Source organism: Haliaeetus albicilla, chromosome 5 (genome assembly GCF_947461875.1).
Source record: "Haliaeetus albicilla chromosome 5, bHalAlb1.1, whole genome shotgun sequence".
NCBI lineage: Eukaryota > Metazoa > Chordata > Aves > Accipitriformes > Accipitridae > Haliaeetus > Haliaeetus albicilla.
In genome coordinates this window covers 26,560,076-26,573,489 of record NC_091487.1, presented here as the reverse complement: position 1 = coordinate 26,573,489, position 13,414 = coordinate 26,560,076, and the positions used below count along the sequence as shown (strand labels likewise).

The window sequence follows — 13,414 nt, the reverse complement described above, 5'->3', positions numbered from 1 at the left end:
CCCAAAAGTTACTGGTACCAATAAATTTAGCCCTAATGACCTCTGGGTCTGACATTTAGCCAGACCAAGCTTTGTTTGTCCCTCCCTCCAGAGAAGTGTTATGCAGTGAATAAGGCACTTCAAGTTTTCTTTTTGCCTAGGTGACCTCTTCCTTGTTTACAGTGTCTATAAAGTAAAATAGTGGAACAGTTTTGCCACCAAGAGCTGCAGGTATGTTGATGCCTTTAGGAAGAAGTGACTTTACTGAACTTTGATACAAAGTATCTCAGACTACACCCCTCTGCCTAGAGGTATTCCAACAACTCTTGTCTTTCTTGGGATTCCTGCCTTCAGATTTCTGCTGTGACTTTGAACTGCTATTACAAAGTTCAGCTCTGTATCTACAACCGTTCTGCAAGTTTTGTTGCGTGTTGCTAATAAGGCTGCCTGTAACTTGGCATCTGGTGTGATGCTGAAAATACTCTTGAGACACAGCACTTGAGGTTCCATAGGGGTGTTTGGTTCATGAAGGGGGTTCTGTTTTATTTTGTTTTTTTCCACTGGGCAAGACCTCCCCATTTCTTATGTTTATCTCATGTTGATTTCATTATGGGGTTTCCAGGTGTTTCTGCTTTCTGGGAATTTTTCCAGTGACATCCAGAAAGAAGCTGGCCTTATCAATCCTTTTGTGCCTCACCAAGCTGCCCTACTTTCAGACTTTTTCAGCCTCCTCACAGACAGCAGGAATCTTTGCAGACAGCAGGAGTGTTCGGGAATAAAACCATAGACACTTTTGAACTGAGATAGGCCTACTGGAGCTTAAATTGGTAAGGTTATTTTGAAGCAGAAAATAAATAGTATTTAAGTCTTCACATAGTGAACAAACACCAAATTAATTCAGGCCACCAGTTCTTGAAATATTGTCCTCCTACCTGTAGCATCTTGATGGAGGTACTAGAAAATGCTTATGATTTGATTACCGATTGCCATTGTGCTTACTGACTTACAGAGGATGAGAGAAGGTTAGTTTACAGATCTACATTAAAAGTGCTTTCTGCATCTAGGTCTCTTCTCAGCTATCTTCAGAGGCACCAGTAGAAGCCCAAGCTATTAAAGCTTCTCCTGCTGTTATTATAAAGCCTCCCGTGTTGTTCAGACAGCCCACCCCTGTGACAAGACCAAGTGCCCCACTGACAAGGCCTGCTACACCTATGACAAGGCCACATGCTCCAGTTTCTACTCCAACTACAACCCCAAGTCATGGTCAGTCTTTAAAACCATCACCTTCTACTGTGGAACAGGAACGCTGGGATGAGGATTCTTTCCATGGACTCTGGGACACAAATGAGGATAAAGGAGCAAATATGGAGTACGAGTTGTGTAAACAGGAGTCAATGATGCCTCCAACTGTCTCCTCGCCTGTGAAAGTACCTGCCGTTCACACCTCTGTTCCGTCAGCTGTACCAGTGTCCCTTCCTCCAGTTATTCCTCCGGTTCCTAAAGCACCTGTAATTCAGCAAACTGTGGATTATGGCCACGGGCGAGGTGGGTACTACAGTGTATTTTTTTGATCTGTAAAGGAGAGCTAATTAGTCCTCCTAGCTTCTTTCTAAAGGAGTGTGCCATGCAAAGCATGCCATAGATGTTCTGCAGCTGACCTGTAGGCCACTTACATTGCGATCTAATGCTAAGCAATTCAGTTTTAAGGAGTCTGTAACCTCCAGCCTTGAGTTTAATGTTTTCTTCAGTGCTGTGATTATGAGCTATTTTGTGTGAACTGAATGGTGTATAGCTATGTCCACTTCTAATAAACACCAACTGATGTGATCACATTAATGTGATATGTTTAGATTGATATTGATACTTCCCTTAATCCCTTTGTGGCTGAGTATGGAAATAACTGTGCTAGAATGTACTTTGGATTGTTACAGTTCTTAGGGGTGACTTAGTAACTTAAAACAGAATGTGACTGGTGTTTGCATTATTTATATACTGCTTAATGGGCGTGAAGTACCCTCTAGATAGGGAGGGAGACAAAGTCCTAGGTCTGAAGGGTGTGCGCCCTAAACAGTCATTTAATACATAAACAGTGATGGGCTCTGACATTTAGTATTGAGCTTATCAAAGCTAAAATTCAACACTAGTTCTTTAATAGAATTAATTTCCCTCATTCTTAGTTTTTAACAGTGAAATCATGTTGTCAAGAAGTTCTTAAATTGTGCATTGTCACTTAAAGAGCATTTTTTTCTCTAAGGTGCCATAACATGAATTGAAGCCATATCAATTCCATTAAGTAGATGTTTTACTAAAAGCTGTTAGAAAAATTTTAACTGAAATGCTTACTTTAGATTCATAACAGTGAAAAGTCTTGACATTACAGTAGTTCTTTGAGTTACTGAAACTTTCAGAGCATTTTAGCATTTATAATCTTCTGACTGTGCATGCTACTTGAACTCATCTGAAAAGGCAGAATTCCCATTCTTAAGATAAAGTGGTATGCGTACTTACACACACACACACACTAAAGCTTCAGACTTTAAAAACTATGGTGTTACATATTTATGTATATCTCTTTTTGCATTATCCATTACAAGAAATTTGGTAAGTTATTCCAGACACTTTTAATGCCATTGACTGATTGCTTTTCATGATAGAGGAAAGGAAATGGAGGAAGGGTATTTTAAGACCTTTATTATTTTTTTTGTTATTTTTAACCAGATATAACTACCAGTAAAGTGGAACAGATTCCATATGGGGAGAGAGTAACCCTGCGTCCAGAACCTCTACCAGAGAGGCAAACATTTCAAAAAGGTAGGGAGCACTTGGCTAGCTCTCAGACAGTTAGCTAGTTCATAAGAAAAGTTTTAAGGCACTAAAAGTGTATTTTAAACTAAGTAACTCTTGTTTAAGCTACAACCACTTTATTTTCTTCAGAGGCCCATAAGAATAACAGTTTATATTGTCAAGAGAAGTAATTCAGTCAATGACCTAGCCACTTTAAAAATTCAGTTTTCTAGCTTTAAGTAGGATTGCATGGTACAGTTGTCTGTTACAGTTTGGAAAAGAGATTCAGTGGCTGATTAAATCCATTCTAGCCCTCACCTCATATGTTTCTGTATACTTTTCTTGTACTCTTGTTTGTTGCTTTTTCTTCAAAAATAATAAAAAATTCAGAGTATCTTTTAGTGGTTTGGATTTCCATGGGTTTCTCCTTTCAGAGCACCCTGGTCGTTACAACCGAGAAAGAGATCGTGAGCCTTATTTTGAGCGTCAGGGTAATTCCAACACAGATCATCGGGATTTCAAGAGAGAGCGGGAATTGCACAGAGACCGTGGTTCTGTGGACTATGAACGAGAGAGATTTGAAAAAGAGCGGCATCCCCGAGATGATAGGTACGTGGTTTTGGAAGACTATTGAAATCAATGCAATTCAGGCTGTATTGAGTATTAGGCTGTCCATTTTGCCTGTGAGGTGCGTGTTCATTTCTTTCTGGAATCCATAGTAGAAATTCTAGAAATATGCAACATACTCTTTTCACAGGGTTCTTCCTACTACACCTTCAAGGACTCAGTCTTACCGTGACAAGAAGGACCATCCCTCTTCCAGGCGGGGTGGTTTTGAGAGACCACCATATGAACGAAAGACAGATCGCCCAGCATATGATCATGGGCCTTCCATGTTTGGAGGTACAGTTTCTCAATCTTGAAGCCATGATAGAATATTACAAGAAATACAGCCTTGCAGAGGTGAAGATTAATTGGGTGAAGATTAATTGATTTGCAGTATTCTTTGTTCGGAATATATAATTCAGGAAAATTTATTTGGGTGGTGTCATGTAGTTTTGTTTCTCAGTGGTGATGAGATTAGGAACGCAACAGTTACATACTCTGCTAAAAAATGTCTTTGATTGCAATAGGCTCAAGATTAGAAATTTGAATTATATGGGGGACAAATCTGTGAATTTATTCTAAAATAATGCAGGTCTGTTTAAATCAGCTCAGCTGAGTATGAACATCTTAATTTTTTTATTTTACTGAACTAAGAAAATTCTTCTGTCCAAACACTGGAATTTGAAGGTGATCGTAGAAATTACCCTGAGGAAAGGATTCCTATTTCTGCTCCGTCAATGCCCCGTCAGCCACCACCTGCTCCACGAGTGGAAAGGAAACCAGAATCTAAAAATGTAGATGATATTTTGAAGCCACCAGGACGGGATAGCAGGCCAGAGAGGGTGAGTATGCATTCTGAAAGCAACAATCAGTTTCTGTGAGGTCTGTATTCAGATAAAATGCTCATGAGTGTAGTATGTTGGGAACAAGCCTACATTTGAGGAAGCTCTGGAAATTTCTCTTGGTTTCTTTGCACATGCCTAGAGTGTTGTAGTATAGCTATTAGGAGTCCACAGGAGATGTAAACTTCCTGGGAATGCTAAGATTAAATTCCTATTAGTGGGTAACATTAATGTATTTTAGACACTTCTGAGATCTTCACTTGGGTTTTCAATGTATCAGAGGAGAGACTTGGCTTTACACAGAGTCAGAGATTTGGCAACGCACCATATAAAATAAGAACGAACAAGGTACAGGCTATAAAACATTTAGACAAGTTTAATTCAGTTAATTGTACCTGAACCAGATCTGTAACATCTTATGCAGTATAAGCTGCTGAGATGATTAACATCATATGCTCTTATTCTGTGGAACTACTACCATTCCTCACAACCTGGTTTGTAAAATAGGCAGTAAGGGATGGTACTGGCTTTGCTTGATGGTATGCAAAAGTGTGAGCCCAGAGCACATAATTTTCTAGAAGAAAACTTTTGCAAAAGAGATTCTGTTAAATGTAGTACAGTATCCTGTCTTCTTACATGATATTTGTTTCAGATTGTAATCATAATGAGAGGGTTGCCCGGCAGTGGAAAGACACATGTAGCAAAACTCATCAGGGTATGTAAACAACTGCTCCCTGTGTAGTGCTGTTTGCCTTTTACGTGCGCTTCCTCTGCTGTTTTCTTTCTGTTTTTCTGGAATTTCAGCCTGTTGTTATTTCATGTTCCATGTCTTCATATGGCACGTAAATCCCCTCTGCTATTAGCAAGCATGAGGGATACTGCTCTCTTCTTGTTTTGAATATAGAGCAGGGTACTGCTGTGTCTGCCAAAAGTGTTTTGAAGATCCTCTGTAGCAGAATGGAATTTTTACAGCAAGAGTATATGTTTTCTTTTTGCTTTCTTCCCAGGATAAGGAAGTAGAGTGTGGAGGACCTGCACCAAGAGTGCTCAGCCTGGATGACTATTTTATCACTGAAGTGGAAAAAGAAGAGAGAGACCCAGATACAGGGAAAAAAGTGAAAAAGAAGGTACTTTTAATTCAGTTGTTTATCTTGACAAAGAAACAAGACATTCTGGAACAACACAGTGGCAGTCAGATTTCAGTCTGTGACTTTGGAACAGTGCAAAGGTCTGTGGGCTGTTTTTCAAAACAAGTCAATGTAACTTAAGGGCAGAATGGGCAAATTCTTAAAAGTTGACCTGGAAGATGTTTTTCTCATACCATTGTACTCTGTGGTCATAGCATTCAGCAGTTGAACATCAGCAATTTAATAGGTGTCCTCTTTCTTAAATGCTTTTGTCCTTGATAAAGGTGATGGAGTATGAATATGAAGCTGATATGGAAGAGACCTATCGTACCAGCATGTTTAAAACTTTCAAAAAGACCTTGGATGATGGCTTCTTCCCCTTCATTATCCTTGATGCTATCAATGATAGAGTGCGACATTTTGAACAGTTTTGGAGTGCTGCAAAAACCAAGGGTTTTGAGGTAATGGAGCCTAAAAAGCATTTGAACTTGCTAGCACCCATATGCTGGTATTTCTAAACTTCTGAATACAAAGTCCCTCCCATGTTCGGGAAGAATGCTACAGTTATAAATTTACTTTTCTTAGAATGTACAACTGCAGAGTGTATCACCAGGTAGAAAAAGAGCTCTAAAAGTTGATTTACAATATTTAATATTGTCTTTCTCTTTCTAGGTGTACTTAGCTGAAATGAGTGCAGATAACCAAACATGTTCCAAGAGGAATATTCATGGACGCAAGCTAAAGGAAATCAGCAGGGTAACTGTATACATCTGGAGTCATAGGATTAATGATAAGTTCCGTTGTGCTTTCAGGCCTGCTGTTGTTGGAAAACCATTGACCTCTTTTAGACTACATAATGATTACACTTTTCCTCTAAGAAGAGCTTGTAGTTATTTCATGGGATTGATTGAAATTACTTTTCTTAAGTACAGATACATCTTGTTCATGATCAGAAACCCAATTTTCCATGGAATCTGTTACATTTTCAGAGGTCCTTCATTTTTGTTTGTTTTTTGTTAGATGTCTGATCACTGGGAGGCAGCACCACGTCATATGATGCGCCTGGACATTCGTTCTCTATTGCAGGATGCTGCTATCGAAGAGGTGAGAATCTCTGTGCTTGTTAAAATCACAAATTATGTAGATGTGACTATACTGAAAATACGAAGCAGAGAAAAGTATAGTCATAACAGGGCAGGTATACTTGGCACTGTAGAAAGCCAGAATCACTGTGTCAGACAAATGTATTCCATTTTTCTTATCAATTACCCAAACATGAACATACATGTTGCTTTTTATCACCTTTTTGGAGCCCAAACTTATGCATCTTTGAGCAAGAGTTGAAGCCACTTTGCTCTTAGCAACTGTTGAGTACCAATTAAATAGGATCTTTGCTCTCTCAGGTGAAACTCGGCACTCTTTCAGGTTACTGGATTAATTGGATCATAATTTGGGGAAGTAGTTTAATAAAATAAATAAGTAAAACACCAGATTTGAACTTCTCTCAGTCCCTGCTTTGAGAAATACAGAAATGTAGCAGAGAATGAAGAAAGAAATAAAACACAGCAGTCTACAGCAATACACTTGCTGTAGAAGTATGCTACCTTTTTATTCCATTTGCAGTTTGCCATGACATCTTTGGTGTGTCAGCTTTCTGTATTGTTGCATTCTTCTTTGGCAGATTTTTCAGGAGCTCTGGGAATAAATTAGTATGTTAATCATATGGTCATTGTGAATGTAGCTGCATGTTGCTGTCAGAACAGCTCTTGCCATGGCCATATAAACAGGTGAACTGCTGAAGTAGGAAGAGATTTTACTCTTCACAGTTTGTCACGAGGTCGGCAGGTTATTTTTGAATCTCTGTATTCTTTGTTTCGGAAAATATTAATCTTTTAAGAGGACAGCAAAAGGCTCAGCTCTTAAGTAGACTCCGAGAAGGGCAAATCTGGGATTTATTCTGTGTGTACCGAGGTTTTACTAATAGTATGAAGAACTGTACATACTTGGAGAGTTTTAGGTATTCCACAGTATATGCCTGAATCCCCATTAAACATGTGGACCCCAGAAAGTAATCCATTAGATGTGCAGAATTAGATGTATGTTTTAAAGCTTTCATTTTCTTTATTATGTTAACCTCTGTGGTTATTCTTCACTGTGATTATTAAATATATAAAAGGTAAAAGCTTGGTAGAGATGTTCTGTCCAGAGCGCACCGTTCCAGTGATGTGTAAATGGCAAGTTTAAGATCTTTTTCTGAGATTTCAGGTTTGAATGTGATTGTATGGGAAGAAGTATCTTACTGTTACAGATACTGGTAGAGAATAAACGATTGCTACTTTCCCACACAGTTTATCACTCTGTAGCCAAAATGGAGCCAGTATTTATATGTATTGCATCATCATACTTTCCAAGATAAATCCTTTCTTTCCTTTTCTATTTGAACTTGGAATCTTCTACTTACTCTGCTAAAAAGATAATACTTTAGAAGTCAAGCAGTGCCTTGTAAGTCTGTGCTTGTACTTTGGAACAGGTGGAGATGGAGGATTTTGATGCAAATATTGAAGACCAGAAAGAAGAAGTCAAGAAGGATACAGCAGAGGAGGAGGAAAGTGAACTGGTAGGAGACACATCAGCCATCTCTAACAAAATGTTTGTTACTGTGTCTGAGGGAGAATCTCAGTCTTATAAATGCCAATACATTGCCATTCTTAGCAGTGCAATCTTAATACACATTTCTAGTCGTTCGTTCCTTAAACATTTCTAGGAGAACTTTAATGTTAAATCATATTATTCCTAACTGATTTTTTTTAAGAATCTGTGAGTATATGCCACAAACAGCATTATCAGTGGAGCGTGGCAACATGCCTCTTACAGACATTTATAAATTGCAGTACACTGTAGCACTGTCTTCCAGATTATCCAAGAATTACATTAAGTGGAGAGATGGGAAGAATGGGCAAAGGTTAATTTAGCTTATTTCCTTTCACGTGTCTAAAGAACTCTTCTCGACTCTCACAGTATATGACAACAGTTAATGAAGAAGAATGCTTTCTCTGCCAAGGCTTGCTGACTTTGTTTGTCAGGAAGTATTTCCAAGATGAGGGATTAGGTCTCTTGGATAAATGAAGGTTAGAGAATTGCCCTGAGGGCTGGCGGTTTTAGGTATGTATGTAAAAGGCTACAGAAGGCTTCCTAATATAACTTCTTGGTATGTGTTGGAGCTGCAACTGGTCAGTGCTTGATGAGTTGAATGTGTCAAACCCTGGTTCCCACAACCAAGCAGTTAACTCCAATAAACAGGAAGTAACCGAAAATGTCTGAGATGAGCAAAGTCCTTTTTCTTGATGGAAATTTACTGTTCTTCAGGAGTGGCAGTTTAGAAAGCAGTTGAAATACAGAATAATAAAAAAAAGCTTAGGAAGAGTGGATTTTAATAAACATCTGTTTTTTGCAACATGACTCATTTATTCTCTTTACTAAATTATTCTTTGGCACAGAGTATGAAACTGCATAAAGTGTGGTTAGAACATTTCAAAGATGCATCCATGTTTACAAGAATATGGCTGCTAGTCTCATTTCTTGGAAATGAGCTATATCTAGAAAAGAAAGTTGTCTTTAGCTTTTAAGACATCTGTGCATAAATGTGTGTGTGTATGTGTGTGTTTATGGGCTCTGGGGAGTGTCCTAATGTACAGCACATATAACAATAGGCCTTTATGAGACAAGGAGAAAGCTTGGTGGTGAAAACTATGCAAATTATTAATAACTACTAGTAATCTACATACAAGGATGTTTTCTATTCAGATTCACAAGAGATGAAAAATAGTAAAAGAATTATCTGCTGTATATAATCTCTGCTATTCAGTCACATGGCTAATCTCAGAGAGGTATGTCAGACAGAAAGGTGAAACAGTACGCTGTATTTGGTATCTGTTACCTTCTTGAGAGCAGTTGGTAAGGGTTCTTCCATTCATTTTGCTGCATTTAATGCTGTGGAAAAAGAGAGGTCTGAAGCTCCTGCCATCTGGCAGATGTCCTTGAAATATCCAACTGTCTTGTACCAAAGGATGAAGTCTGAATCTCTTTTCTTATCCTCTCTGAGGACCGGGATATTGTACAGATTCAGCACACAGTAGGCCATTTCACACCATCAAAGTCACTCTTTTGTTGCTATTATCAACTCCCATAGGGTTGTTTGTAGCATTCAGACAATTCTTGCTTTTCTGTGCTTGATGGTATGAATTACTGATGCATTTAACTTAGTGTTCTCACCAGTGTATCACACATCACTTTGTTCAATACAGGCTTCTAGCTGTGGTGTAAACTTTCTGAGCAAATTTTAATGTGCAACTTGGTTTAAAAGTATAAATATACATATATACATGAAGTTTGTTTTTTTGTTACAAGGAAATATTGTAGCACAAATGTCTTAGTTTGTATTAATTACAGACTTGATTAAAAACAATAAAATACAGAGATCTGATAATCTCAAGTCATTGATATACGCTTGATAGAAAAAAGGTCTTTCAAGGGTTTTGGAAGAGCAATGCTGAACATAATCAAAAGCAGTGTAGCTCTCTGGAATAGTACATTCTGATTTAGTAACCCTTAGCATTAACAAATACACGTGTATGTTTACCACAGTGGAGGCAACCTATAAATAGAGCAGGAAAGAAGTTAGCGTAATAAAACTGGTCTGTGGATTGTTTGTTTTCTTGTTGAAATCTTCTAGAGTAGTTCTTTTCCCTCTCTATTAAAAATCATTCTTAAAATAATGAAATTCTCACAGGGGTTCCATTTCACTACATAGAGCTTTTTATGTGATTGCAGAGAAACATAAGTAGTTTTACACCAAATGTGAACAGCTGAAAGGAGTTATAAAGGGTTGCTTAGTAAGGATTTACTTGTCCAAGAGTATAAAATGAAAAGATAACAAGAAGATATCTAAAAATAAATACCTTTTTGCCAAATTTAATACCATTATGCTCATTTACAAGGAATAAACTGGCTAAAGATCATTACATGTAAAATGTATGATGACATTATTTGTAGGGAAACAGTGTTTTAAGAGAATCATTGAACTAAGAGGGTTATTTTAAAATGAAAAATAATACTTAAATCTTAGTGATTTAGCAGATACTCTCATTTAAAAAAAAGAACGTTGTTTAGTTGTGGACTAACCACTTGTACAAGAATTTAGTATGTCCCTTTGAAAGGATTATTAAGTGAAGTTTGTGTGTAGTAAATCTGAGAATATATTCTTAAAAGCTTATGACTATGGTAACTTTTTCATTTGTATTTGTAAAGCTTTGAATATTCTTTATGCCTGATAAGTTGTGTTGCAATAACTTTGCCACCTGGGATAATATAATATAGTAACTGTGTACACAGCGCCATTGCTGTCTGTTAGACTCATTCTGGAGTTCTGTGTTTGCAGAGGGCAACACTCTTGCAATGATTTGCAAGGGTTGCTAAAATCACTGCATGGGAAGTGGATGCAGAAGTTCTGAAATACTGAGTAATTTGTTTCCTTCATCTGATAGCAAGAATTGTGCCTTACAAAAAGAAATACCTTAAGCTCCCATTATAATGCTGTTTCCAGTTCAAAAGTGATATGCATGTGTGTCTCTCTCTAATCCTGCGAGCTTCTCTCTGTGTATGATTTAGGGTTACATTCCGAAAAGCAAATGGGAGATGGACACTTCTGAGGCAAAGCTAGGTGGGTATTTATTTTTTCCTGTTTCTTATAGTTGGTATCTGATGATGTTTGCAAAACGTGAATTTTCATTTTTACTGTGCCTCTTTACCAAAGACAAATAAATGTATTGATCTCATACATGTGTCTGAAACTGCAAAAGCATCTATACAGAAAAGGAATTTGTCTTCTGCCAGAGGCAAGGGAGTTATGATTTTATAACCATCACTGTTTTATATTCTCATTAATCGTTCTTTCATCTGTTCAAGGAAAGTACTTCGTCTTAAAATTTTTAAAAAAGCAGTATGTCTATTCTTTATTCATCTCTTCCATATTATAAAAAGCAAAGAGTCAATTTACATTGCACTGCATTATTGTTCATACTGCATACCTTTTTTTCAAGCCTAAATGTTGTCAATAGCTTCTTACTTTCTTGGAGATGTGCCTAGTAGCTAACTGTATCAAAGATGTTTCTTGTTCTCCAAAATTAACATGTGTGAGGACAAAGTAGTGCCTTGCTTTGAAGTTGGTTCTGAATGATTAGGCTTTGGTGTATCTTTTCAACAACTAAGGTGTTGAAAAGTTAAAGTTCGTTATGCTTTTCAGGTCCAGGAGAGTACTAGAATTTTTCTTAGTAGGATGCAAAATGGACTTTCCAGGAGCACAAGGACACTATTTTTGCTGCGCTTTTTGTTCTGGTTGATGCTGCTGGTTGTGTTAGACGTTAAGTGCTAATATTAGGACTCTGTCAAAGTCAAAAGCAACTTTCAGGCTGAAAGGTATACACCACAGCTATGGTGGAAGGCGTACACGTGGAAAAGGGTTCCTAGTCATTATGATCAGTTTTGTGGGGGTTTTTACTGAACAGTAATGGTTTTAAGTGAAGATTTTATCAATGCAGTCTGCATAAAACTGCTATTTTCTGTCACATCTACGAGAAGTAACAAATACCTACATGGGATGCAGCATGTCTTAACATTTTGAGGTTTGCTTCTGCATGGGTGGTACAGCCCTGTGTATCATTACTTTCCAATAACCAAAATCACAATTGCACCATAGAAACAGCATTAGAAATTCTGACTTACGTAAAGCAGCCTTTCATCTTTTGCTGTTAACTGCTTAGCTGCACCATCTCTTCTACTGCTCTGCTCTCTTTTAAGTAATTTAAATATTTGTGGAATATATTGACGTTGTGGCACCTGCAGTACAACCGGAGGAGCCTTGTACTCAATGATTCCGGCATAACAAACAGCTAGGCAGTTAGACAGAATTAATTCAGGATTGCTCTGCATGTTTGTTATAAGAGTTGATTTGTTTAATATCTTAAGATTATTTCTTAAGTTTATAATGATTTTTTTCCCAATAGCATATGAAATCATAGTACTGGAAAACTGCATTGTTGAAGAATGCTCTGATACATTGTGTTGTATTCCAAATACCATAGACTTCTCTAAATACTGAGTAGTAAGAACAGATGTATTGCACTGCATACGGTGAACCTTAAGTCATCCTGTGCATTTTAGAAATATAACAGGAGTCCAAGGGTGTGTTCTAAGAATATTTAAGCTTTATGTGTAGTTTCAAGCAATGTGGAGACTGTGCAACAGAAATTTACAGATAGCTTTCAAAATTTACCTCTCTCATGATCAAATACTGCTAACAAACAGAAACAAAGAACTTTGTTGCATTTCTTTCCATATGAAAACTCCATAATATAAAATGCAGGATTTTTATATGGTCTCCACTTAAATGTAAAATGGGGAGAAAGCAGCAGAGTCAATCTTGTGCTAAAGTAAGTTACTTGCAAGGCTGTTGCAATAATCCTTTAACAATCAAACTCCATTAACAAACTGGATGTTAGCATGCTGCAAGACACAGATACAGGTGCTGAGAAGGTCTTTCTATTAAATCTGGATTCACGATTTTACTTTTATAACTACCCTCTAGATTCATTTTTATAAATATATAGAACTATAGATTAAAAGTAAATTCTGACAGAACATACATTTTTAAAAAGCCAGGCATTCCTGTGTAATGAATGCTGCTGCTTTGAAAAATTGCTCTGCAAGGGCAGACAACTTTCAGCTCAAGGTATGTGTTATAAGCACTTGCAGTCTGTGAGTAAGACTTATTATATTTAATTCACAATAAGACTTTGTTGTAGATGACCAATTAAAATTATTTCCTGAAAGGCATGTAAACTGTGGTATGCTTTTGTTATTCCAAAGTTAAGTTATTTCCTGGGAGCTGGCCTGCCTGTTACGTTTATTGCATTAGTCCCAGAGGGCACACGTTTGCAAAAGTGATATAAGTGCAGAATCCAAAAACAACACTGTAAGTCTTGTTTTGCTTTTTTGTTGTCTTTCTGAGTAGGTGTTGTT

The 13,414-nt window shown here is 37.4% G+C and overlaps 1 protein-coding gene across 8 annotated transcripts in view; it reads left to right on the top strand.

Annotated features, from left to right (window-relative positions):
- YLPM1 (YLP motif containing 1) overlaps positions 1–13,414 on the top strand; it is a 38,704-nt gene that overhangs the window by 19,543 nt on the left and 5,747 nt on the right. For 4 of the 8 annotated variants that reach the window (XM_069783867.1, XM_069783869.1, XM_069783872.1 and 1 more), the window contains exons 7-18: positions 1,044–1,524; positions 2,698–2,790; positions 3,198–3,372; positions 3,521–3,666; positions 4,024–4,211; positions 4,864–4,926; positions 5,219–5,338; positions 5,623–5,799; positions 6,011–6,094; positions 6,359–6,442; positions 7,869–7,955; positions 11,006–11,057. In XM_069783867.1, coding sequence (XP_069639968.1) covers positions 1,044–1,524; positions 2,698–2,790; positions 3,198–3,372; positions 3,521–3,666; positions 4,024–4,211; positions 4,864–4,926; positions 5,219–5,338; positions 5,623–5,799; positions 6,011–6,094; positions 6,359–6,442; positions 7,869–7,955; positions 11,006–11,057 — 1,750 coding nt within the window. The remainder of the gene's footprint in view (positions 1–1,043; positions 1,525–2,697; positions 2,791–3,197; positions 3,373–3,520; positions 3,667–4,023; positions 4,212–4,863; positions 4,927–5,218; positions 5,339–5,622; positions 5,800–6,010; positions 6,095–6,358; positions 6,443–7,868; positions 7,956–11,005; positions 11,058–13,414) is intronic. The other 4 variants (XR_011324730.1, XM_069783870.1, XM_069783873.1 and 1 more) reach the window with 3 other exon arrangements.